Raw genomic sequence first — 27,983 nt, 5'->3', positions numbered from 1 at the left:
AAGCTCTCCCTCTAATGACACTACAAGTCACCAAAGGAAACCAAATCTGCCAAGAAAAGTCCTGTAACTTCCAGCCACTCCTTGGTGCCCCCAATAGGGGGTTACACAGAGTAGTCCTTGAAACCAAAGCCTATTTGAGACCCCACTACAGCAGTTTGACTGATCAGAATCCATAAGGTGTATCTACAGAGAGACATGGTACACTGATATTAGAAGGCTGATGTATGTCTATATTCAATAGCATGAAAATATTTTTATGACCTACTGCCAGGTGAAAAAAATTGTAGAACATGTAGAATATAATCCACTTACATAATTATATACCAGTATCTACATGTATGGATATATACATACAAGTAGAAAACATGTTGAGAGAAATGACTACACTATATATACATACAATAATGCATACTCATAAAACTGTATCTGATTAGATTTGATATCAATATATACACACACACACATTTGGAAGAATAACCACCAAAATGCTAGAGGTGAATCATGCCTCCTAGGGGTAAAATTCGGGAATTATTTATATTTTCTTTTTCAAAGTTTTTGTCTTTTCTCTATAGGTATTAACTTGAGAATCAGAGAGGAAATGTTTTCCTTTCTTTTATACTTGGTATATTATTTTGCTTTTATCACATTAAAGCAGGATATAAATTTTCTTGCCTCATTCAGTGGGAATTTGTATGTGAGTAATTCAGATACCTATAAGTATAAAATATTACATAGAAATTTCAAGTAATAATACCTATCCATGAAGGACTTCCTTTGAGACCACATATTTTTAATAATGAAGTAAAATGCCTTCCTATTTATTATAGAAAATCACTATTTCTACTTTCTGCAATACAAGCTGTAAAACAGCAGCAAAACAACCAAACAAAAAACTCCATGACCTCCTAACTGCCCTCAGACTTTGACACCCTAAAAAAGTTGCAACGCTGAAACAATTAAAACACTGGAAGCAATGGTCCAGCAACAGAAATGGTCACATAAGATAAAGTGCAGCCACACTGTGCGCAACACCATACAGGAGTTCAAGCAGCTGAGTTAAAAAGCTCAGAAGACACGCTGTTAAGCATAAAAACAAAACGCAGAATACCCACCTGTGTTTAAGGTATGTTTAAAAAGCTGTGTATTAGACACATACGCACGCACTTCTTATACTATTTTTGTTCTTAATGTATAAATAAAGACCTGAAAAGACATCCAGCAAACTGAGGAGACTGAAGGGGAAAGAAAGAAGGCTGAAGAGGACTTAACACTTTTTTACTTTGTCTGCACTAGTGGAATATTTTATAAGAATCCAGTATAACTGCTCACGACCATATTCAGGCTACAGTTTTATTTTAGACTGCTGTTAAGTTGTGGAGTAGATTTCTAACTATAAGTTAAAGTTAAATATTTTCAGAATCCTTGAAAACAATGAGTTTTAAAACTTAAAATACCTTCTAAAATTAACAGAAGTAATCTATGGTTTTAAGCAAGTAATTTTCCCTCAGATAAATTCATAATGAATTCATTTGACATGTAATTGATCTGATTTAGACATTTTTGAGAAAACTGATCATTTACAAGGTACATACTAAAAACAATCTCACCAATAAGTACACTCTTAGGAAATTTTTTAAAAGAGCATTACTAGATAGAAAGACACATAACATTCAATGCAAGTTTACTTATAACAACAAAAAAAGAAAATAGAAAGTTAAAATTGCCAGGAAGCGGGAAATAGTTCCTTTTTTTTTAAGTAGAATATTATGTAGCCGCTGAAAGTCATGCTTATAAAACAATAAATACTGAAGATAATGGGCTTCCCTGATAGTTCAGTTGGTAAAGAATTCGCCTGCAATGCAGTAGATCTGGGTTCAATCCCTGGACTGGGGAGATCCCCTTGAGAAGGGAAAAGCTACCCACTCCAGTATCTTGTCTGGAGAATTCCATTGACTATATAGCCCATGGGATCGCAAGGAGTCAGACATGACTGAGTAACTTTCACTTCACTGAAGATAATGGTCTGAGCACACCCATTTGCTTTTCCCTCCTACTAAAACCCACTGAAATAGCAGTTAATACAATAACAAAAATGATCGGGTGAAACAAAAATACAAATTTAGACTGTGGGACAAGTGACCTGAGTTGTTTTAAAAAAAGCGGGGGGGGGGGGGGGGGGAACAGGAGAGACTTTTTATATTAAAGGAAAACAGGACACTCACATGCAAGATGTGAGCCTTAACTAAATCTTGGGAAAATGTATTTTGGAGACTACTGAGGGAATCCAAATATGGGGCATATACTAGATATTGTCTCGATATTAAATTTCTTAGGTGTGATATGGGGCTGTGGTTATGTAAGACAATCTCCCTCCTAGATAATACAGGCTAAGTACTTGCGACTGAAGTGTCATGATGTCTTCAACTTGTTTTAAAAATGGTCAGGAAAGCAGTGTATAAATAGAGAGGAACTTAACAACTGGTGTAGACAGCTATATTAAGAGTACACAAGGAGGAGAACATAGGCAAAACACTCTCCGACATAAATCACAGCAGGATCCTCTATGACCCACCTCCCAGAATATTGGAATTAAAAGCAAAAATAAACAAATGGGACCTAATGAAACTTAAAATCTTTTGCACAACAAAGGAAACAATAAGCAAGGTGAACAGACAGCCCTCAGAATGGGAGAAAATAATAGCAAACGAAGCAACAGACAAAGGATTAATCTCAAAAATATACAAGCAGCTCCTGCAGCTCAATTCCAGAAAAATAAATGACCCAATCAAAAAATGGGCCAAAGAACTAAACAGACATTTCTCCAAAGACGACATACAGATGGCTAACAAACACATGAAAAGATGCTCAACATCACTCATTATCAGAGAAATGCAAATCAAAACCACAATGAGGTACCATTACACACCAGTCAGGATGGCTGCTATCCAAAAGTCTACAAGCAATAAATGCTGGAGAGGGTGTGGAGAAAAGGGAACCCTCTTACACTGTTGGTGGGGATGCAAACTAGTACAGCTACTATGGAGAACAGTGGGGAGATTCCTTAAAAAACTGGAAATAGAACTGCCATATGACCCAGCAATACCACTTCTGGGCATACACACCAAGGAAACTAGATCTGAAAGAGACACGTGCACCCCAATGTTCATCGCAGCCCTGTTTATAATAGCCAGGACATGGAAGCAACCTAGATGCCCATCAGCAGAAGAATGGATAAGGAAGCTATGGTACATATACACCATGGACTATTACTCAGCCGTTAAAAAGAATTCATTTGAATCAGTTCTAATGAGATGGGTGAAACTGGAGCCCATTATACAGAGTGAAGTAAGCCAGAAAGATAAAGACCAATACAGTATACTAACGCATATATATGGAATTTAAAAAGATGGTAATGATAACCCTATATGCAAAACAGAAAAAGAGACACAGATGTACAGAACAGACTTTGGGACTCTGTGGGAGAAGGCGAGGGTGGGATGTTTCCAGAGAACAGCATCAAAACATGTATATTGACAAGGGTGAAACAGGTCACCTGCCCAGGTTGGATGCATGAGACAAGTGCTCAGGGCTGGTGCACTGGGAAGACCCAGAGGGATGGGATGGGGAGGGGGGAGGTGGGAGGGGGGATCGGGATGGGGAGTACATGTAAATCCATGGCTGATTCATGTCAATGTATGACAAAAACCAGTACAATATTGTAAAGTAACTAGCCTCCAACTAATAAAAATAAATGGAAAAAAAAAAAAGAGTACAATAGGGTCAATGCTTAATCTTACCATTTTTTTGTGGGTTTAAATGTTTTTTCCAAAAAGAACTTGGGGGATTTAAAAAAAATAGTATCAGAGAAAACACACACACAGCTGGAGAGTACCATCTGCATTTCTGTAAGACCTAAAGATGGGATCATACTAATGGTTAAAACAGAGAAGGAAGCTATAATCCAGAATACAGGAGGAAACAGATTAGAGTGGATTTAGACTCAGAACTTACACATGAAAGCAGAGGTAAGAAATAGAGCCATAAACTGAAGGAGCTTATCTACAGGTCTGTCTAGAAAACAGACTAGCTGTACACACCGCACCCCTCTCCCATGTGGAACAGGCACTGAGACCTAGAAAGGAAGGAGGCTTCTCTAAAGACAGGAGCTGCCAAGGGAAGGCAAGGCTTCCCAAGTGGGCACTCGTGCCTGGAAGTAAAACTCTCCTTACTCTGAAACTACTAGTTCACCAGTCTAACAGTCAGCTTCGAATCTGTACACCTTCAATTCTAAATCTGCCAAACACATATCCTTCCCACTGTGACCACCAAAGCCATTTCCACCTGCAAAGACAGAAATCTTAATCGGCCTTTCCACTAAGGAAAGGGAAAGAGGTCTGATGGGGCAGACCTATCTTCAGAGCAGTGGAAGAAATCCATGCTGATTAACTTATATAATTATCTACTCTTAAATATAAACAGAAAACCAAGCATTTTAAGAGAACCCTGCTTTCTAAGAGAAACACCAACAGCATGAAAGGAAAAGACCAAGATAGTTTATAAGGAACATAAATGATTCAAGAAAAAGAATTTTGAAATCTGATAGGAGATCTAAGTATTTCATCCATAACAGAAAAACAGGATTCTAGGAAAAATAAGAAAATGCTCTTAGAAATTGAAAATACGAAGGCTAAACTAAAATTTTCTTTTAAATGTAAAAAGAAAGGGTTAAAAAAAGGGGGGGGGCAAGGAAATATGTCACAACAGAATAAAAAGATCAAGATAGAAAATAAGTAAAAAGCTAAACAAAGTTAAGGTTCAATCCAGAAAGACCAATATCCAACTAAGGAATTCTAGAAACAGAGGACAGAGAAAAACAGAAGGAAAGAAATTTTTGTTAAGACTTTTTTAGTTTCATATACATGAACACAAAGTTTCACAGTAAGAGGGTCCAAAAAGTGTCCTGAACACAATGACATCTAGACAGCCTTCACGAAACTCCAGAAAAACTAAATCGGCATACCTAAAAGCCTAAAGGGAAGTAGTACCAGTTAGTGGTAAGACTTCAATCAGTCTTTTCTTTGGTCATACTAAAAATTTGAAAACAATGGTCCCTGCTTTCAAGTTTCCTAAAAAAATAATTTTCAATATAGAATTTATATACAAATAATTATTAAAAAGGTATAGGGGAGGGAATTTTTAGGCCTGCAAATATTCCAAATTTACAAGCAAGTTTTTAGAATATACTCCAGTAAAATAAAACTCCTATCACAGTGTTCTTTGACTGTATGTCTGAAGACTATATCCACTTAAAGGCAAAAGGAGAAGAGGGCAGCAGAGGATGAGATGGTTGGATGGCATCACCGGCTCGACGAACATGAGTTTGAGCAGGCTCTAGGAGACGGTAAAGGACAGGCAGGCCTGGCGTGCTGCAGTCCATAGGGTCGCAAAGAGTGGGACACAATTTAGCAACTGAACAACAAGACTATATCCACTGTACTCTAAGACGTTCGTTCACTTCAGATCCTTGGCACCCAACACAATGCCAGGCACCAAGTAGGCATTCAGGAAGGAAACACTGCCACAGATTATCCTCAGGAGTCTCGGAGACTAACACAGAATCTCATTCAGGAATGAATCTCCAAAACTAAGCTCTGCTATTTCAGGATCATGAGCTCAGGACTGAGTCCTCTTCTCTCAAATTCCATGTATTTTTTTTAAAGCTCAGCTTAAGTCCTATACAAAAAGCCTTCTTCAACTACCCAATCCCCAAAGATCTCTTTTTGTTAACTCCCACAGAATTTATCACTTGATTATACACTGCTACGTTGTTTACTGTTTGGTATGTCTAGGCACACTGTCTCAGGGAAGCCACTTTGACTCATGTGCACCCCCAGGGCAACTAGCACAGCACAACACAATAAACCTGATAACTGGCTGGCTGCTTAAAACAAGGAATGAAAGAATCTCATCACTGAGGTCAGGACTTAGACTGTCTTCTACAATGCAATTTCAGGCAGTCAGAATATATCCTAAAATGATTCTCTGCACTGAAGATAAACCACTTGCACTAATCAAGAATTAAAATTAATAACAATGTATTATATACTCTAGTTGATGATTATAATTAAACTTCATCTTTCAACAAATATTTATTACATACCTACTATGTGATATGTATTTTTCATAACACATATAAAACTATTTTTTAAAAAAACCCTGACTAAACCTTATTTAACATTTAAACCACTGGTTCTCTCTTTTTAAACAGTACCCTTTCTTCACACAACACTTACTCAGAATCCCCAGATTCAAACAGACCACAGAACTGTTCTGTGGAACAGAAGCTGGAGGGAAGGCTCAGAGCCCCATCTCTCTCAGTCTGCTGGGGCTACCTGAACAAGCTGCCAGACCAGATAGCTCAAACAGAAATTTCCCACAGTTCTAGAGGCTAAGGAAGTCCAAGATCAAGGTGCCAGCCAATTCAATTTCTGGTGAGACCTCTCTGCTGGCCTGCAGATGGCCACCTTCTCCCTGTGCCCTCTCAGCAGAGAGAGGGACACATTTATGTGTCCATTTCTGAAGTCTTCCTCTGATAAAGACACCAGGTTCACTGGATCGAAGCGCCACACTCATGACCTCATTTAACCTTAATCACCTCCTTAAATGGAGAAGGGAATGGCAATCCATTCCATTATTCTTGCCTGGAGAATTCCATGGACAGAGGAGCCTGGCTGGCTATAGTCCATGGGGTTGCAAAGGAGTCGGACATGACTGAGCAACTAAAACACCTCCTTAAAAGCCCTGTTTCTAATATAGTCACATGTGGGTTTAAAACTTCAACATATCGATTTGGGAGGAACAGAATTCAGTGCACGTTCAGTTTCATCTCCTGAAACTTCTCCTTGATCTAAACCCAGGAACATATGGATGAAAAGACTAAAAACCATCTAATTAGACAACTTAATTTTACGTGAAAGAAAAGTGGGGTGTAAGGAAGTTAATGACTTGCCCTAAGTCATGCCACCACTTCGTCACAAAATTAAGACTAGAAGCTAGGTCCCTCATGTCTTCCATTCTACCAAACTCTCTCATAATACTCCACAATGGGTAGTAAAGTCATCAGGTACCCTGGTGACTGGAAATGTCAATGAGATGTACAAGACATCACTAAGTCACCAGTCCTGCCAACAGCCATTTGGCTATATGAACTCCAAACTCATATAGCCAATGTCTACTCAACATGTATGGGTGGGTGTCTAACACACATCATATCTAAAACCGAACTCCTGATTTTCTTTTCCAACACCTTCTTTGGCAGATCGTTCCAGGCGCTCAGGCCAAAATACTACAGTTTATCCATGGCTGTTTACCTTTCCTCACATCTTTTAGTCAATCCCTCAGCACATACTATTAGCTATTTTCCAAACATCCAAATTTCTATAATAAAATATTGGTGGAACAAATATTCAGAATCTTTGCTAACCACTTTTTACCGCATCTACTGTCACCATCATGGTCCAAGCCTCCAGTATCTCTCAGATTATTGTAGGAACCATTTAACCAGTCTCCCTACTTCTATCACTGCCCCCCTAGAACCTACTCAACACTGTAGCTGTTAAAACCTATATGAGATCATGTCACATCCCAAATAAAACAACTTTCCAGCAGCTTCCCAACTCACGCTGAGTAAAACCCAAGGGTTTAACAATCTTCTCATGATTAACTTTCTCTCTAAAGTGATCTCTAAACATACTCCCACTTTCCCTCCACACCAGCCGCACCACCCTCCTTTCTGTTTCTTAAGCATGTTTGCCTCCCTCACCCTCCTTCACATGCCATTTTTATTAGCAATGCTTTTCCCTGACCACCCTAATTAAAATGGAAGATTCCCTCATCCCAATTCTCTTCATTGTTTTATTTTTCTCTACAGAGCTTACCCCCAACTGACATATTATATACTAGTCTACTTACTATCGATATGTCCCTAGCTCCATACAGACATTTTGTCAGCTGTGTCCCAGTACTAGAGGAGTATTTAAATGCTCAATAAACATTCGTTGAATAAATGAGTGAATCATGAATGAAGAGTCATAAAACTAACTGGGCTTCAAAATCTCATCTTGGGACTCCCTGGTGGTCCAGTGGTTAAGACTTTGAGCTCCCAAGTCAGGGGGCACGGGTGTGCTCCCTGGTCACAGAATTATGATTCTACATGGTGCAGCCAAAAAAAAAAAGGCTCATCTTATCTGGCATCAAAGCTAGAAAGCTATAAAAAATAAAGTTTTTCCTTTTTAACAGAACAGTACAGTGAATTAAAGTCAAAACATCCAGGATTAATGTAGATTCTAAGGCCAAAAAACAAAAAGAATGAGATACAAAGAGCCCTTGAATCATTTAGAGACTTATGATTGCAATTTCCAGCCACATAATCCTTTCCAGCTGAAAATGCCGAGACTTAGAAAGAAACAGAATGACGGCACTTCACTTACACTAAAACAAACAAAATTAACCACAGGACTATCTACTTACATTTATGTATAGACATGCACAGTAATAAGGTAATAAGCTTCACACAAAACTTTGTCAGGGCAAAAGGGACTACCGAAATGAGATGTCACTTTCACGTATACATTTGTATTGTCTGTATCTAAGACAGCAAGAGAACATTCATGTTGTTGTTGTTGTTGTTGTTTTAAGACAAAATGAAACTTTTCAACCTAGTTTCTCAAAGATAACCACTGATTAACAGTTTGTTGTGTATTACAGATTTTATTCCTACATAACCAGACAGATATAAGTTTTAAAAAATAAGTGGTAGGAATTCTGCTTCCAGGAAAGTGGAATAGACACATACTTTATCCCTAAGTATAACTAAAAACCCCATCGCTGCATAGAAAATAAACATAAGAAAGTCCTAAAAGGTGGAGAAAAGTAGACTCCAGGACTCAGTGAACCACGTGGTTGAGAGCTCCCTAGACTTTTTTTTCTTAATCTCATATAATCCAAACATAAAGCTGAACAAATTAGTAACCCAGAAACAGCAATGGGTATAGACAAAAAAAAGAAAAAGCTCCAATGAGCTGCTCTTTCTAGCTGAGGATCAGAAAAGGGACAGCCGAGCAACACAGAAAACTTTTAGACAATAATTGCTCTGCTCCAGCCAAACACCACAGAAACACTGTGGCCACACCCACACTAGCAAAGACCTAGGCCTCTCCCCTCACCAGGCTGTAATGAGGCACCCTCAACCCCATCCAATGGGTGAGTGTTAGAGAAGGCCACGTAGAGAGCCAAACCTTCATATCTGCCAAGCAATAACAGACCACAAATAACATCCCACCCCAACCCTGAAGCATCGGTGGGACCACATAGGGAGCTATGACTGGGCACTCCTTTCCCTCCTAACCAGAGAAGCATCAGTAGAGGCCTAGTGATGAGCCAGAACGCACACTGACTCAGCAATTACAGGGAGCATCGCTCAGATATCAGTGAAAACCAAACAGGGAACCTGGATTCACTTCCACCCTCAAATGGCAGTGCGGAGGTGGCACATGCTCCCCTTCGGAAGCCAACCAAAACAGAAAACTGAAGTAAGATCCACAATCTCATAATACTCAATATGTCCAGGTTTCAATAAAAAATCACTCACTGTACCAAAAACCAGAAAGACCTCAAGCTGAACGAAAAAGGTAATAGATGCCAACACCAAGATGGAAAATATTTTAATTATCTGACGAAGATTTTAAAGCAGCAGTCATAAAAATGCTTTGAAGAAGTATGACCCAACTTGAAACAAATGAAAAATAAACTCTCAGCAAAAGAAAAAGAAGTTTTAGAACTAAAATACAGAATAACCTAATAAATAAGCTAAATGAACTAATACTGTATGTTCTTGTTTTCACTTAATAACTAATGAAAATCTGTCTCTATATACACACATGTAGCATTCTAAAGCAGCCGCAGTGTTTGAATTAGCTATCATTTAACTAATCCTCAATTAAAGAACATTCGTATTGCTTATAATTTTCCACCATTACAAACCATGCATATTTGTGTAATTATCTGTCATAATTTTCTCTCATATTTAGTCAGTGACATCATTTCACTAAAAGACTGCTCTATGAAAGGGCATGCGGTTCAAATTTTCATACACGCTGCCAAATAACCTTCTAGAAAAGTTTTACCAATTACATTCCCACCAATAGTGTACGAGTGTACCATACTTGTCAGCAGTTATTGTCTCAATTTTTCCCCCGTTTTCTGACAACTGAAAATAAAACACTGATGTTTTTCCATTCACTTCTTTATTACAATTAAGTAAACATATTTTCATGTGCTTAAAAGCCAAAAGTAGTCTATCTTCTGAAAATTACCAATTCAGGTCTTTTGTGAATTCACATTATTTATCTTACTAATATAATACAGCCCTTGGTATTTCACAAATATAAGCTGTGTGACATACATGGTGCAAATGTATTTTCAGCCACTCTATTGTTTAACATCATTGATGCTTTTTTCACATTAGTTCTTAATTACACTACATTTAATAGAAGTACAAAGACATCCAACCTAAAGACTTAGTCCCAACTAATTTTAGAGCCAATCAAACACACACATACAAACCACTCTCACTACTGGTTAAGAGTATAGAATTAGTCTTTCTGTTCTAGTTACAGGAAAGAAAAGGATGCTGGCACCCACTATACAATCAACTAACAAAGGTCTTCTCCACATATATAGTTTCCCCATGTGGTAGACTGGACTTTTTACCTCATTTTTTAAAATATAATATTCCATTTCCCCTCTGGCATTTCACTCGCACTCTAAATCCCAACCGATTTGGCAGGTGACTTGACAACCTACCTTGTAGCCCTTTTATCTACGAAAGGATTGACGCTTCCCCCTTGGTGTTCACTGTTATCAGGCACCTATCTCAAAACAACCAAAATTCTGAAAACTAGCAGACTGCCAATAGACAATTCATTATTATCACTATCTAGGGATCTTTGCTACTATGCTCTGCTCCTCTTAAAAATTACTAAGCTACCCTGGGTATAATTTGGACTGCCAGTCAACTCACTTGAGCTACTGCTCAGCTGGGACTGAACACAAAACAAATGCAATGTATTATTCTCTTGTTTTTTCTACGCATCTATTCTATTTCTTTTCCTCTCACCAGTTATCCAGAGATTCTGGCAATGATTTATGATAAGTAGAAGTAACAATTTCATAAAAAATAAGCACAATCACTGGAACTATGATTCTAAAAGTCACATACACAAAATCATAATGGAAAAAAATAGTTTTAAAGGACAACTTTTTATCATGTGAAGGGAAAAAAATTCAGAACACATGCTGTGCTATGCTTAGTCGCTCAGTTGTGTCTGACTTTTTGTGACCCCATGGACTGTAGCTTGCCAGGCTCCTCCATCCATGGGGTTTCTCCAGGCAAGAATAATGAAGTAGGTTGCCATGCCCTCCTCCAGGGGATCCTCCCAAATAAGAAATTGAACCCAGGTCTCCCACATTGCAGGTGGATTCTTTACCAACTGAGCCACCAGGGAAGCCCAAGAATACTGGAGTGCTGAAGTGGGTAGCCTATCCCTTCTCCAGGAAATCTTCCTGACCCAGGAATCAAACCGGAGTCTCCTGCATTGCAGGTGAATTCTGTACAAGCTGAGCTACCAGGAAGCCCTCAGAACACACATCTCTGTGTTTGTGTGTGTGTATATATATATGTATATACCCTAGTGCTATTCCAGTACTTCATAAAGAATTTATCTATAATTATTTTAATTAGTTTACCAGTATGTTCCATTACCACCAATATATTAATTAAAGATATTATCTGACATCAATAACCATATCTCATTACTGCTTAGGGCTAAATACATTACTTAGATTTTTCATTTTCTTCAGTCTAACAAAGTCACAAGTAATTTCTTTTGTAAGTAATTATATTCATAAGTAATTCTTATTCATAAGATACTTCCATGCTAAAACAATTTTTTAATTAAAAGATCAAAAGCCCACAAATAACTGTGCTCATCATACATGTACTTAGTAAAGACCATACCCTTAGCTGAAGAAATACAGCACAAGTTCAACTTTAATTCCTCAGCAATCTATAAACTATATTCCATTGGAGTCTATTTTATCAAAGTATTACCATCCTGGATCAGAAAAAAAAAAAAAAGCTACGAAGGACATTATTAGTTTAACTCCATGGTTCTCAACAAGGGGCAATTTGGCCCCTCAGAAAACATCTGGCAGTGCCTGCAGACATTTCTGGCTGTCACACTGGGGAAAGAAGGGCATAGCTACTGCTATCTAAGCTAGGGATGCTGCTAAACACCCTACACAGCTCAGGACAGACCCCCGCAAGAAAGAATTATCTGGTCCATAGGGTCTATAGGGATGAGGCTGAGAAATCTGGGAGAACTGATGAGATATGAATAGGAACAAGAGGGTATCAATGTTAAACTTCCTGAATTCGACCTGTTTCATGTGGCTTCATAAAAGAATGACTTTGTTCCTAGGAAGTACATATCAAAGTATTTAGGAGTAAAGGAACATGTCTCAACTTATCCACAAATGGCTCAGAAAAAGGTAACTCTATATATGTAGACAGAAAGAATGAACAATAAAGTAGTGAGCCAAAATGCTAACAATTGGTGAATCTGAAATACAGAAATTTTTATTATTCTTGCAATTTGAAATTACGTCAAAATAAAAGGGTAAACAAATATTACCACACCTGTAAATTTCTTTTTAACTGGAATACTTTGCACAATTTCCCGGTAAATATGTGCAATATAGTAAATCACCTTTTATTCTCGTCTCAAAATAAATTACACTATCTTGAATGGATACTTGTAAATTTGACCCAGGTAACTCAAGTAAGCATAAGCTAGGAAGTAAAATTTCTAAAACGTGAACTGCACAGAAAAAGCTAGAAACACTTAGATGTCTACCAAGGACATGACATTCTCTAGTACTTGTCACAGTAAACGCAGGACTTAACTTCCCTGCATTATATATTCCAGGCTTTCAATGCACACTGAAAACTGCAACCATTCCCAATCATAGAAAATCTGAACACAATCAAGGGGAAAACATGCATAAGAAATAATACAAAAATATTTTTATGACTCAGATTTTCACAAGTTTGACATTAGTTCCGAATTCTTGAAATTTACCATTCCTGTTTCTAGCCACTTGTTACTTAAACAGTACTCAACAGATGAACAGTAACAGTTTTGTAGGTTTTAACAGTTCACTTGTGGAAAGCAATAATCTAAAATTTTAAAACCGGGAAAAAAAATTAGAGCACTTACAGATGTCTGAGACATACTTGACTGTTGTGTGACACTCCCTGTGGGGGATGTAGGTGGTCTTCCACTGGACAAGCTTGCCTAAAATAATAAGATCTTTATGTCTATAAGAAGTCTGAAGTTTAAAACTTTCTTATACCAGGATACCACAAAAATCACAATAAAATTCAAAACATCTATTTTACAGTCCACATGTCAAACAAATTAAGAAAAAAAAAATAACTGCATGGTGAAAACAGAAGACCCAAAGGCTCATCTTATTTTAAGAGCTGTACCCATTTTCAGTTTTCCTCTATAGATCTCTTCTTTGAAGTGAAATTACCAATCCAATGTTATGAAAAATAAATTGGAGCTATGTCAAATGCCACTGGGTTTCAGTTTCCTAACTATCATGAACAAGATGTTATTTAAAATTACACTAATGAGAAGAAGTAACAGCTGGGATGTGTTTAACAGAAATAAACCTTTTTCAGGTTTAGTCAACTTGAGATCCTACTCTGGTGATGAGATTTAAATCTTGCATTAGAGTTTTATTTAAATAAACAATGCAATAATAATGAAGATCTGTTTAAAAACATAAACATTTAATCATAAAATCATCCTGATAGCAATAAGAATCACATGACTGGATTTTAGAAAAGTGCACATACATATTTTTATACAGAACATTTCTGGAGGGATGCATATTAAATAGTGGCCACCTCTGAAGATTGGAAAATACCAGTGGGTGTGGAAAAGGAACACCTCTATACTTTACCTCTTATTAATGATTTTATACTGGTTGTTTTTAATGAGTGTAATTACTTATGTAACTTTAAAAAAACCTTTTTTGGTTAAAATGTAAGTAAGATTTATGTAACCTTAACTATTCATTGTCATCCCTAGAATTTTATACACACAAGACTGATACAGCATTTCTGCAAGGTAGATAAAAAGCAGAGGGACAAAACTCAGCAACAGAGTAACACATTCAACATTCATTTTTTTTAAACTAACTTTTATTTTGCAGCCTATTACATTTTCTTAAGAAAAAAAAACACAGGACATCTGCAAACTCTGCAATAATACCCAGTGTATTTATTTTCAGTAACTGCCTGCAGGCAATGCCAACGTTGGCCTTGTAAGGTCTTACTTCGTCTTAGGCTCACCTGAACGGCAGCAAGGCTCTGGAGCTGGGAGCTGCTGAGGTGCTGCTGCTGGAGGGCCGCCGTGTGCAGCATCAGGTGCTGCTGCTGCGCGGCGTACATCTGCTGTAGATACTGCGCCGCGGAGCTGGGAGGGCGATGCAGCGCCTGCTGAATTACCTGCCATGAGTCAATGGAACCAACGTCAAACCAGAATCTTAACTAGAGAGTATTAGAAAAGCTGTATTAGAAATTAAAAAAGCAAAAGTAACCATAAAGTAGTAGAAATTTAAAATTTCACTCCTTTAATATTCAATGTCCTCACATTTAGTAGCAGTTCTCTCCTAGTTATACATCACTAGGATTCACTGATCTGTACAGATTAAAGTTACCAGTAGAGGCAAATCACAAAAGGAAAAAGGGCTAAGTTATTAGCATTTGGAAAGATCTTCAATCTCATTAGTCGTCAAAACTTACAAATTAAAACACGACACTTTTTCAACCTTCCGATGGATAAATATTTAAAAGACTACTACTACTACTGGAGAAACAGATACGCTCATACACTGTTAGTAACAATATAAACTGGAACACCCATTTTGGATACAACTTGTTAGAATTCCCAACTTGGGTATAAAAAGAGTATGTATACCCTGCATGTATTACAAACAGTAATGTATAACAGATCAGTGCTGTCCAATACAGTAGCCACTAACCCTAAGTATCTACTAAGCACTTACAAGCAGACTAGTGCAACCAAGGAACTAAGTTTTTAATTTTACTAAATTTTAATTTAAATATAAAATAGCCACATGCAGCTCACAGCTACTATATTGAACAGAGCAGATAACAACTATCAACAAAACAGTTTCCAAATATACCTTTAGGTGGAAAAAGTTCACTTAATAGTGTACAGAGTAAGATACCATTTATATTAAAATATTTTAAAGAATATTCAGGAAAACATTAAAAGACTACTGATAGGTAGCTAGATTAGAAGTGATTTTTACCTGATTCTCTTTTGTATTTTTTCTAAATGTCTGAAAAAACTTAGCTTCATTAGAGTAATAACCACATAAAATTATAAAGCCATTTTTTTTTTAGAAAATTACTAAGTAACCACTCATGTTTTTTAAATGTCAGGTGCAATTGTTTCAACACAAAATAAAATTATTCTTACTAACAAAAATTCTTATAAGTGTTCATTACCATGACTATTTATTAGTAAAATGAAAACTCTGAACCCAAACTTTATAAATTGATAAAAGTGAAACAGTCAAGAGTTCTAATAAAAGAGGAAAATCCTTTATCTGTGCAAATAGTACACTGGACTACACCAGTCCTCAGTCCTCTGCAATCACATCCCAGAGTCATGTCATGCCCATGGGTACTCTCAAACAGCACCCTAAATCCCAGGATCAAACCAGAGTTTTCAAAGAGCTAATGGAGAGAGAGACATAATCCTACAGTTTGAGCTTCTGAGTCAGGACACCTTTATCACAAAGCTATGAATGTCTTTATTCAAATTCCAAGAAAGCATGTTTCCTTGCACTTTTTACCTTCCTGCATTCATGTCGCAATTCGCCAACAACAGACTGCTACACCTGCTGCAGATTCCTGTCACAAAATACAGGTTTTTGACCCCTAGTTGCAGGGGAGTACAGACCAGCATTAAGTGCTTTGGAATCACAACAATATATCTTTTTGGTCAGGTAATCTGTATATGTTGCTCTAATTCCATAACAAAACTCTAAAATCAAAGTGAAATTAAAAATGAATAACCTATTTGAATATACTTATTTTTTCTATTGTCAGCACAGTTTTTCATTACCATTCAGTGCCATACTCACGGATGAGAGGCTCTTTAAATACAAGTTAAAGATACAGCACATTGCTCTTATTTTGTTCCTCTGGAGCAAGGAAGGTGAAAAGGATTCACAGGGGTGGGGAAAAAAAGAAAAGCTGGAAGGTATTAAACTACTTAGGTAGTTCAATAAATATTGATTTGACTACATTTTAAGGGAAGCAATTCTATGATCTTGTAAGAACTACAGTTAGTACTATTTGTGAGATATTATCTTCAACTTCAAATCTCAAGTAACTTTTTTTATTAACACATCCAGCTTAGAAAATAGGTGGACAACAAAATGGTATTTAAAATATCATATTATCTTTATGTTCAAGGATCTAAATACTCTTCCCTGTTTCCCTTGCCTCAGAGAAAGGTGAAAAATATTAAAAACACTCTATGTTCCAGTCTGAATTTCTACTGAACTGATGGACAATTCCAACAATCCTGATTCCAATCCACAGTAATTTCAGAATACTAAGCCATATAATAGCTAGACAGTCAGTATACTGGGATCTGCACTCTAGAAAAATGGATCAGAGAGATGACTAAACCAGGTCTGTTTTTTTCAGGGTGGAGTGCAATTATGCAGATTTGAGAAAGAAAAAAAGGTGTAACGGGAAAAAAACTCAGTATTTAAGGGCACAACTCTAAAGTCAAGAGTACCAACTAGGTATGTGAATTTAGAAAAGTTACTTAGCCAATTTAAAACATCAATTTTTCCATCTGTTGAATGGAGATAATCCATGTAAAGCATTTATCAAATACTTGGCACATAATTATTCAGTATGTATTAGCTATTATCATTTACTAAGTATATAATGTGCCCCACAAAATTCTAGATCCTTTGTCTAATCCTCATAACTAATTAAGCAGGTGGTCTCATTCTCATTTTATAGTTTCCTGAGGCTCAAGGAGATTATGCCTCTCACTCAAGGCTACAGAGCTACTAACAGTAAAGAAAATGGAATTCCAACAAAAACTGCATCAGCCTGCAATGCCCATGCTCTTTTTATGCAATACCATACTGCCTCAACCTCCATTACTATAAAGGCTGCCTTGCTGTATCTCACTGTTTGCTGAAGCCAGGGTAGGCAAGGAGTGAGCGGGGAAGCTGGAAGAAGATGCAAGGAGCCAAAAGAACTGCAGACACGTTTCTTCTCTCCTGACTGGCACAGCAGTCGTACGGTAGACACGCTGTATTCTCTTGTGGTTGACCCAGAGGACATGGCCATAATGCTGCCAACAAGGGCTTTTCAGGTGGAGCTTATTTAGGTTTACAGAACAAAAGTGGCCCGTGGTCAAGGGGGTACGTGGTGACACACACGCGCAGTGCTGTAAGTGATCTCAGCTGTTACCTAACTGTATTTACAAAACGTGAGGCGAGAGCGCCTGACCACCACCACCTTTGCTAATTTGCTCCTTCCCTACAAAGGTTAACCAGCTAAACTTTACTTTCTCAACTAAGTGAACAGCCTAAGACTTTTCCTAATCAAATATTCCCTTTCTCTGCCCCGATAGCTCCTAATGGATCCTCTTGCTTAGGGTTCTTGGGTTTAAAACAAACCTCTTATCTACAGAGCTGAACAGATCCTAAGTCCAAATTTTGGGTTCAAATACACAATAATCCAGAAAAACCTAAAGCCATTCTTCATGTTGGGGCTCTTGGTTGAGTTTCCCCACTTGCAGCAGCACCCAGGGACCTTCCAATTATAATTTTCCTGACATTGTTTTCGAAGCTACATGCTGACAAATGTAGGCCCTCCCAATAGGCCTACATTGAATGATTATTAAATAACTCTGTTGGTAGTTCCAAACGTTAACAATTCTAACTGTACTCATTTAGAGGGTTATCATGTAACTCATTTGAGGATATCAAACAATACATTTACCTGGCTTAAGCAAAAAGTAACAGCTGCTAAGTCTTAGCCTACCCATCATGGTAACTGAAATACCTGTACAGCATGTCGGTCTGAGCCACTATAAACAGAAATCTGTGGTTGTTGCATTCGAGAGGAGGAAGTAGTGATGGTGGTGGTGGTGGTGCTACTGGTTGTCGTTGACACCGAGGACGTTCCAGGGTTTGGTTCACTATCCATAGCTGTACCGTGGTCCTTAAATCTGGCAGACAGCACAAAGGATTTGTATTGGCAAAAGCGTTACACTGTTTAAAGAATATTTAATTATTCCAAGAAATAATCAGAACAGTCTAAATTTTCTAAGAAGAACCTCATAAAATACAGGTAGCATACAGTCACCATAAACACGTGAAAGGGAAAAATACAAAGATAAAGCATAATTAACAATTCATATCTACTAAATTTGAATCCAGAGGACTCAGGATACAGAACTCAGATAAAGCCTGGCCTAAAGTTTACCTTTTTATTGTTGAAGGAAGATGAATGTCTTGAAACCAAAACAGGTGATGACAGAACACTACCTAGGAAAATTAAAACTTAAGCAATATCAGAGTATTAAAATACTTCTTTATATTCTTTTGACCATACTAATTACAAATTAAAATCATTCTTATGTAGACATTAAAAAAGAATGCCTGTGGACTTGTGCTAGCTTTGTTTAGCTTAGTCAACTAACTCAATTTTTGGTTACCATATGTACTTTATTTAAAAATACGTTCTCTAGGAAAGTTAAAAAATAATTTATTAACTCACACTGCTTTCCCTCTAATTACACTACAATTCTGTCCTTACCACATCTAATAGCTCTGAGTAATACTCATAAGTAGATTACTCTGGGTAAATAAGAGAAGCAGCTGAAAACAATTTCACCACTTGCTAACAAAAATCTTTTTCACAAAATACAACTCCAAATTTTGAAAACAGCAGAACTATGTCACTTTCCTTAGGCATGAAGGGCAGTTTTATACCATTCTGATTATCTTCCCTCAAACATTACAAACTCATTTCACTGTTATGGTACAAATACAGTATTTTTATTTTAATAAATTCAAACAACATATTAAGTCAATTCTGAGTGCCTTAATGTCATTAGAAACTAGAACTATAACATTTATTGTAGGGATAGAAATGCACCACAAAAAGCAAGCTTAAGAATATACTGGTTTTCTCTGCCTTTCTTATCTTTTCTTCTGAGAAACATAACACGACCTACCTCACAGGAGCAGTACTGACAAGAAGGAACACTTTCTACTTCAGGAAAAGACAGAGGAATTTGGCACTAACTGTGTATGCGTGCACTATTCCCAAACAGTGTCCTTTTACCTACAAATTTTGTTTTTTATATCACATATGTAAACAGTAATTATATGTATAATCATAAGAGTATGATTGCCCTGTGAGGAATCAAATGTTTTTAAAATTCCGATTTATAAGAGGAAACGTGATTCAGGAAACAGTGGGGAGCCAACTCTTACTAATCTTTTTGATTAATAAATGACTCACACACCTTTAGACTTCTCTGGGGTTTTTATTGGCGGGGGGGTTGGGGAGCGGTTTGTTAGTTTTGCAAACTCCTTTCCAGTCATCAAATCACAGCAGCATATGTTAACAATTCAACATCATACAGATATGGTGGTAGATAAACTTTTAATCAAACTGCTACCTGTCATAATACTTCTGAACCACGCATCAATGATATGCAAAAAGCCAGCTTTAATTCTGGTCCTTGTACAGTGCTGTTCTGCTCCACCATCTCCTCAAACCCTGCAGTAAGCGGTTCAGTAACTAAATATGGTCACAGAGAATCCAAAATCTAGACACAAGTCTAAACATCGGTGGGTAGAACTGGCCAAATCATTAAACTGCATCTGGAGACCGGGCACAAAAGAACAATTTTGCTAACTCCACCGACTAGCCTTGTATATTGCCTGCAAAACACAAACGGCAGTTCCGCTGCACAAGCGGCCTACCCAGGAAACACTTAAGTTTGAGTCGCTAACTAAGCATACCATCACACCGCCACACAAGAATGTGGCCCTCTAGGGCGGCAACGACACTGCTGCCAGGGACCCGAGGGAAAGAAAGATCCTTCCTTCCAGGGTGTTCTCGGCCTCGCCAAACGCGCCATCGCCCCCGCCGCTGAGACCCCTCCTCCGAGCCTGCCGGGGGAGGGAGTGCGCAGCCCCACGTCTCGGGCTCTCCCACTGAGGCGCAGTGGGGTGGCGCCGGGGCGGGAAGGAGGCGAGCGTGAAGGAGGCCTGCTAGTGCCCGCCCAGCCTTACCCAGCCTCCGCGGGCCCCCGCTGCGGGCGGCCGTCCCAACGCCGCCCGCGGGGCCCACTTGCAGGGACGACAGCCTCTGAGGGGCCCACCCGGGCTCATCTTCCGGAAGACCCCGGCGGTCGGGGGCCGAGAAGGCACCCTGCGCACAGGGCCCCGCAGATCCGGGACCAGACGGCGGAAGGGGCGCTCCCGCCTGGAGGTAACTGGACCCTTACAGTTCGGCTCCGTCCCCCCACAAGGGCCAAGCAGGCTCCTCCACGATAAGGAAGCTCTCGCGTCCCCCTTTCCCCGCACTGCCCGCGAAAGAGCCCTGAGCTTTCCCCTTGGGGGGACTTGTCGCTGCCCCCTCTCGCCCCCCAGTTACGACATCAGTCACCAGCAAGTCACTCACTCCGCTTCCGCCATCTTCTCTCCTCCATCACTAACATGGGCTGCGCATGCGCCCCCCGGCGGCGGCGGCGGCGGCGGCAGAAAAGGGAGGAGGGGCGGGGTCGGCTCAGCCTCGGGCCCCCGAGGTCACGTGGGGCCTTCCTCTTCCAATTCCTCCTCCCACTAGAAGGCTTGCTGGCTCGGGAAAGTGACCGGGTTTTGCCAATTTAGGTATCAGTGTCTCACGTGCACCCCCTCGCTTTCTCTAGGGTCTTCTTCCTACTGGGGAGGGGTCGCCAACCGAGATATGAAAAATTCTGATTAGACTGTTAAATGACAAATTTTATGAATGTCTAAAATATACCAAAGCTTGTGCAAACTGCAAAGAGAGAGATGGAAGAGAATGACGCGAGGATTGAATGCTGAGGTCTCAGAGTGAAAGGCAATGCTATGGTAGCTACAGGGCTTGTTACCTGGGGCGCATGGCACTTTGGGGATAGAACCAGCAGGCCCTCTCTTGGGCTCAAAGATAGAGTTCTGGATGCCCGTGCGGTGGACAGTTAAGGTATTCTCATATTACCCTATGAATATCATCCATTTCTTTGACATGAATTTACTGACCGTTTAGTGGAGATTAAAAGTTTGCATACCGCAGAGAGAACAAGTGGGAATAGCCACCAGTTTGCTAATGTAATTTACTGTATTCTACACACGTGGCAACTAATCTGAAGCAGGATGAGATGAAGCGTATGAAGATGACTGAACCAAGTCCCTGTCTTCCAACAAGTCTTAATCTGGACTTTACAGAGAGAGTCACACAATCTAAGTGTTCTGACGTAGATCCATTAAGTGCTTTGGAAATTTAAATTCAAGGAATAATAAATCTTCACTGCCCTTCACCAAATGAAGCGCTTTGAACACAAATAATGCCTTCTTTTTGCACTTTTTAAGATGGTGGAGTCACATTTCAAAACTGAGAAATGAGGAACCTTGCTGGTGGTCCAAAGGTTAAGACTTGGTCCTTCCACTGCAAGGGGCCAAGGTTTCATCCATGGTGGTGGAACTAGGGTTTTACATGCTGCACTGCAATGGAAAAAAAAAAAAAAAAAAAAACACCTGAGAAATGAATTACTGATATAAATTCGACACAGAGTGAAAATATGCTTAATCTTACAAATCCTATAATCAGGATGTCCCTAGGGAGGGAAGAGACCACTTCCGATGTCGGCTAAATTGTCCCTTTGCCACATCTCCCTGTATGATAACATTGTTTCTTTACCTTATTTTCTTATTTGAAAGCAAAACCGTTCCTCCTACTCCTAGGAGAACTCACTGACAAAATCCCCTTTGAAAATTCCCTGTAGATGCTTAAAAATAAGATATTACTACTTCGTCTTTCTTTTCTGATTTGCTCAGATGATGCCATTGCCATGTAATTCCCAAGAATCAACTGTTGGGACTTCCCTGGCAGTACAGTGGTTACGACTGAGCACTTCCAGTACAAGGGATACGAATTCAATCCCTCATCATAGCAGAATTAAGATACTGCATGCTGTGTGGTCAAAAACCAAGTTGAGTGTCTATTAGTATCGCTGAAATTTTCATTCATCAAAACAAAACTGAAGAAAGTAGTCTTAAGGACTTTCCTGGTGGTCCAATGACTAAGAGTCTGCACTCATAATGCAGGCAACCCAGGTTTGATCCCTGGTCTGGGAACTAGATCCCACATATAGCAACTAAGTTCGCATGCCGCAACTAAAGATCCCCCATGCCACAACTAAGACCTAGTGCAGCCTAATAAACACATAAAATTTAAAAAAAAATTTTTTTTAAGTTTTAGATTTAAACCTAAACATGAAAAATGCATAATCCTAAGGAATATTTGGAGTAAATGTGCCAAAATTGTTCCTTTTCATCCCTCTTTCTTTGAACATCCAAGGCCTGTATCTATATTGTCATCTCATGCAGATTGGCCTTAAAAGTCATGATACATATTGGATAAAGTCAGGCCAGTACTGTGTTTTGGTGGTGGTGGTGTTTTTTTTTTTTTTTTTTGGTCACACCCAGTGGCTTGCAGGATCTTAGTTCTCCAACCAGGGATCAAACCTGGGCCCCAGAAGTGAAAGGACCAAGTCTTAACCACTGGACCACCAGAGAATGCCCAGTACTACTTTTTAGAAATATTTCAAACCCAACATTTATTATAACAACAACTGGGAGAAGGCAATGGCAACCCACTCCAGTACTCTTGCCTGGAAAAGCCCATGGACAGAGGAGCCTGGTGGGCTGCAGTCCATGGGGTCGCTAAGAGTCGGACACGACTGAGCGACTTCACTTTCACTTTTCACTTTCACGCATTGGAGAAGGAAATGGCAACCCACTCCAGTGTTCTTGCCTGGAGAATCCCAGGGACAGGGGAGCCTGGTAGGCTGCCATCTCTGGGGTCACACAGAGTCGGACACGACTGAAGCGACTTAGCAGCAGCAGCAGTGTTTGTCTAGCCTTTTACTGAAGGCAGAGGATTTCCAGGAACTCATTTGATCTTCACAACAATACTAGTTATCATTTTCATTTAGCACAGAAATATAGTGAGGTCAAGGTGATTAAATTACTATGGTGACTGCTAGAATGGGGTTCCAGAATTGGGGTACTAACTTAAGCTTTCTATGGCCAAAGTCAAATTTTTTTCACTGCATCATTCAGAAAGTCACTGTGTGAAATGTTAGAGGAGACAAAGTAAGATGCAAGACCACTCTCAAGAGACTTACCATCACTTATCTGATGAAACAGAGGAAGGTGTTTTACCTCTTTGTGGTTTCCTATGGAAAAGATTTATGTGTCATGCTAATAGAACTTGAAACTTTCTAAAGTTTCCAGGAAGTGTTGCTTTGGGGAAGTGCTAGCATCCTATATAATTTTAGAAAAATCCCTCTAGCAAGGATGCTTTGGAGGAAAGTGAAACTGGAGACCCGGAAACTAATTGAAAAACTCTATTAATCCCTAGAGAAATGATAAACGACTCCAGGAATGAAAAGGAGGGATAGATTAAAATTTTGGTTCCTTAGTTGTACTAGTCACACATCAAGTGCTCAATAGCTACATGTGGCTAGTGGCAACTGTATGGTATCATGCAAATATAAAACATTTCTATCATTAAAGAAAGTTCTATTGGATAGTGCTGGTCTGAACACTAGATCAAGCGTTGGCAAACTACTATTCCTGTCTTAGTTTGGGCTGTTATGACAGAGACCATGCATGGATGACTTAAATGAACTTTTTTCCCCCACAATCCCGGAGGCTGAGAAGTCCAGGATCAAGGTGCAAGCAGATTCAGTATCTGGTGAGGGCCATCTTCCTGGTTTACAGGCAGCCACCTTCTCACTGTATCCTCACGTGATGGAGGGAGAAGGCAGAGGAGGAGGACTGGGGACTATGGGCAGTCAACCCACTTCATGTAACTCACTTGTGGCTTCAACGCCTATTCAGCCCTGTTGTTACTGACCAGGGTTCTTGGCCTTCCTCTATCAATAGAAATTAACTAGAGACCAGACGAGAAAGTCAGGCAAGGCTTTACTGGGGCTCCTGCCGCAGCAGAGGGAAGTAAGAACAAAAAACAGATTCCCTTGCTCCCCGTGAGGGGGACAAGCTTGTTCCTTATATAGAATAAGAGTAGGAGTGTGTTCAGGGGTCAAGGGCTTAGGTGGTTTGCCTACCCTTTAGGTGGTGTTGTATACAGGGGTGTGATTTTTCTTCCAACACCATGTTTTTGCTCCAGGCTCTCCGAAAGTGTGGCAATCAGGTTTTTTTGGTCTCTTTGTATCTTTTGGTCCAGAATTTATCCTAATGTGCACACAGTTATTTTTAGTCCCCTACGGTTTCTTTGTGTTTTGTGGCTTGAAGAGATGTCCAAGGGCGAGCATTGCAGCACTGCAGCAAAGGGTCCCAAGTCCCAGCCTGTCTCACTATCATGTATAATCCACTCCATTTGATGGTAGGATATTGCTCTGCACATTCAGCTTTACGGCCTGATAGACCAGATGATACTCAGTTCATAATGGGCAGCTCAAATTCCATGGTAATTTGGTGACCCATAATTAAGTGAGCAGTCTCTGTGAAGTGAAGTGAAAGTCGCTCAGTCATGTCTGACTCTTTGCGACCGCATGGGCTATACAAGTCCATGTAATTCTCTAGAACAGAATACTGGAGTGGGTAGCCTTTCCCTTCTCCAGGGGATCTTCCCAACCCAGGGATTGAACCCAGGTCTCCCACATTGCAGGCGGATTCTTTACCAGCTGAGCCACAAGGGAAGCCCTAATCAGTCTCTACTAAGGTCAAATAAATTCTTCCACCTAGGCTTCAGCAGTATGTGAACTGAGAACTTCCAGATGTACAAGCTAGATTTAGAAAAGACAGAGGAGCCAGAGATCAAATTGCCAACGTATGCTGGATCATAGAAAAAGCAAGGAAATTCCAAAAAAAACATCTCCTTCTGCTTCATTGATTATGCTAAAGCCTTTGACTATGTGGATCACAACAAACTGTGGAATATTCTTAAAGAGATGGGAATACCAGACCATCTTCCTACCTCCTGAGAAACCTGAGTGCAGGACAAGAAGCAACATTTAGAACCAGACATGGAACAACAGACTGGTTCAAAACTAGGAAAGGAGTATATCAAGGCTGTATATTGTCACCCTGCTTATTTAACTTATATGCAGAGAACACCATGCGAAATGCCAGGCTGTATGAATCACAAGCTGGAATCTAGATTGCTGGGAGAAATATCAAAAACCTCAGACGTGCAGATGATTCTACTTTAATGGCATAAAATGAAGAGGAACTAAAGAACTTCTTGATGGAGATGAAAAAGGAGACTGAAAAAGGTGGCTTAAAACTCAACGTTCAAAAATCTAAGATCATGGCCTCTGGTCTTATCACTTCATGGCAAATAGATGGGGAAAATGTGGAAACAGTGTCAGATTTAATTTTCATGGGCTCCAAAATCACTGTGGATGGTAACTGTAGCCATGAAATTAAAAGACACTTGCTCCTTGGAAGACTACCTATGGCAAACATAGACAGCATGTTAAAAAGCAGAGACATCACTTTGCCGATAAAGGTTTATATAGTCAAAGCTACGGTTTTTCCAGTAGCCATGTATGGATGTGAGAGTTGGACCGTAACAAGTCTGAGTGCTGAAGAATTTAAACTCTCAAACTGTGGTGCTGGCAAAGACTCTTGAGAGTCTTTTGGAGCAAAGAGATCAAGCCAGTCAATCCTAAAGAAAATCAACCCTGAATATTCATTGGAAGGACTGATACTAAAGCTGAAGCTCCAGTATTTTGGCCACCTGATGTGAAGAGCTGACTCATTAGAAAAGATCCTGATGCTAGGAAAGATTGAAGGCAGGAGGAGAAGGGGGAGACAGAGGATGAAAAGGTTGGATGGCATCGCTGACACAATGGACATGAGTTTGAGCCAACTCTGGGAGATAGTGAAGGACAGAGAAGCCTGGTGTGCTGCAGTTCATGGGGTCACAAAGAATCAGACACGACTCAGCCACTGAATCAACAACAAAGGTCAAGAAGCAGGCCAAGAGCGGTTTCTCAAAAGGGCAGCTATCTGCAGAGGGTGATAGAGCTTTGTTCCAAAATCCTAATCTCAGCCTGTGCTATGATTTACCCATAGGGGCCTGCTGAAGGCTTGCTTCAGTTATGTCTGACTGTTAGCAATCCCATGGACTGTAGCCCTCCAGGCTCCTCTGTCCGTGGGATTCTCCAGGCAAGAAGACTGGAGTGGGTTGCCATGCTCTCCTCCAAGGGATCTTCCCAGGGATCGTACCATGTCCCCTGCGGCTCCTGCATTGCAGACAGATTCTTTACCTTTGAGCCACAGAGGGGTGAGGGTGAGGAGCAGATGCAACATTTTATCCTTCACTTTAGACGGGATATCTCAACGTGGTCCACACCACTGGACCTCCTAGAAATTTCACTGACATTCAAGAAGAAATGTCACTCAATTTTTGTCAGATTTATTTTCCACTCCCTGACACACAAATATCTTACCAATAAGTCTCGAGTTGTTGCTACTTTTTGCTCACTACATCCAATCAGCATGGTGTCATCAATGTAAAAGACCAGTGTGATATGATGTGGAAGAAGAAGGTGATCAAGATTCTTGTGAACTGTGGGCTCAGGACTTCCCTGGTTGTCCAGTTGTTAATATTCTGTGCTCCCAATCCAGGCGGTCTAAGTTCGATCCCAGTCAGGGAACTAGATCCCACATGCTGCAATGTGGGAAGATCCAAAAAGATGAAAGATCCTGGCAACAAGACCAGGCACAGCCAAATAAAGAAATAAATAAATAATTTTTTTTTTAAAGATTCTTGCAAACTAATTATGAAACAGGGTGGAGAATTGGTTTAGCCCTGATGTAGGACTGTGAAGATGTACTGCTGGCTTTTCCAGCTGAAAACAAACTGCTTCTGGTGGTCTTTGCTAACAGGTATCAAGAAAAAACATTTGTCAGATTGATAGCTGCATGTCAGGTACCAGGGGATGTATTAATTTGCTCAACCAATAAAACCACATCTGGCACAGCGGCTGCAATTGGAGTCACCACCTGGTTTAACTTACAATATATATATTATCCACTGTCATTCTCCAAAATCTGTCTGCCTTCTGCACAGACCAAACAGGCCTGTTGAATGGAAATGTGATGGCACTAATCTCTGCAGTTCCTCCAGGAATTCAGTATGGCTTTTGGTTTGCTATTTTCCTAAGTAGAAGCAGTTCTAGAGGCTTCCACATGATCTTTCTCGCCATACTAGCCCTCACTCCACAGGTCAGGGAACCAACATGGGGACTGTGTGAGGTGCTCAATGTATCTATTCTAGTTACTAATTCCAGGACTGGAGGATAATCACAGAATGGGCGTGGGGACCCACTGTCTCCACTGTGAGACAGACTTGAGATAAAACTCAGTCGATCACCTGACTTCCATAAGCCCCTTCCAAGATAGTGTACCACAGTGATGTTTGATCTCCTGGAATTCAGTTCAGAGCCAGTGTCTGTTATTTCCCAAATGGTCTGATTATTTTATTTTTC

At 39.7% G+C, this 27,983-nt stretch overlaps 1 protein-coding gene across 7 annotated transcripts in view; it reads right to left on the bottom strand.

The window, feature by feature from the left end:
• The window catches only part of PHC3 (polyhomeotic homolog 3), a 79,654-nt gene extending 58,730 nt beyond the window's left edge, over positions 1-20,924 (bottom strand). For 4 of the 7 annotated variants that reach the window (XM_065943068.1, XM_065943070.1, XM_065943073.1 and 1 more), the window contains exons 1-5: positions 20,900-20,914; positions 18,686-18,743; positions 18,263-18,428; positions 14,483-14,638; positions 13,338-13,415 (exon numbers count right to left, since the gene is read on the bottom strand). In XM_065943068.1, the coding sequence (XP_065799140.1) occupies positions 13,338-13,415; positions 14,483-14,638; positions 18,263-18,428; positions 18,686-18,743; position 20,900 (459 nt within the window). In that variant the 5' untranslated portion in view covers positions 20,901-20,914. Of the gene's footprint in view, positions 1-13,337; positions 13,416-14,482; positions 14,639-18,262; positions 18,429-18,685; positions 18,763-20,899 lie in introns of all 7 variants that reach the window. The other 3 variants (XM_065943069.1, XM_065943072.1, XM_065943071.1) reach the window with 2 other exon arrangements.
• Positions 20,925-27,983: the final 7,059 nt, after the last annotated feature.

Source organism: Muntiacus reevesi, chromosome 8, assembly GCF_963930625.1.
Source record: "Muntiacus reevesi chromosome 8, mMunRee1.1, whole genome shotgun sequence".
Taxonomy (NCBI): Eukaryota; Metazoa; Chordata; class Mammalia; order Artiodactyla; family Cervidae; genus Muntiacus; species Muntiacus reevesi.
Note: the sequence above shows the minus strand (reverse complement) of the source record. Positions and strands in the feature narration are given on the sequence as shown.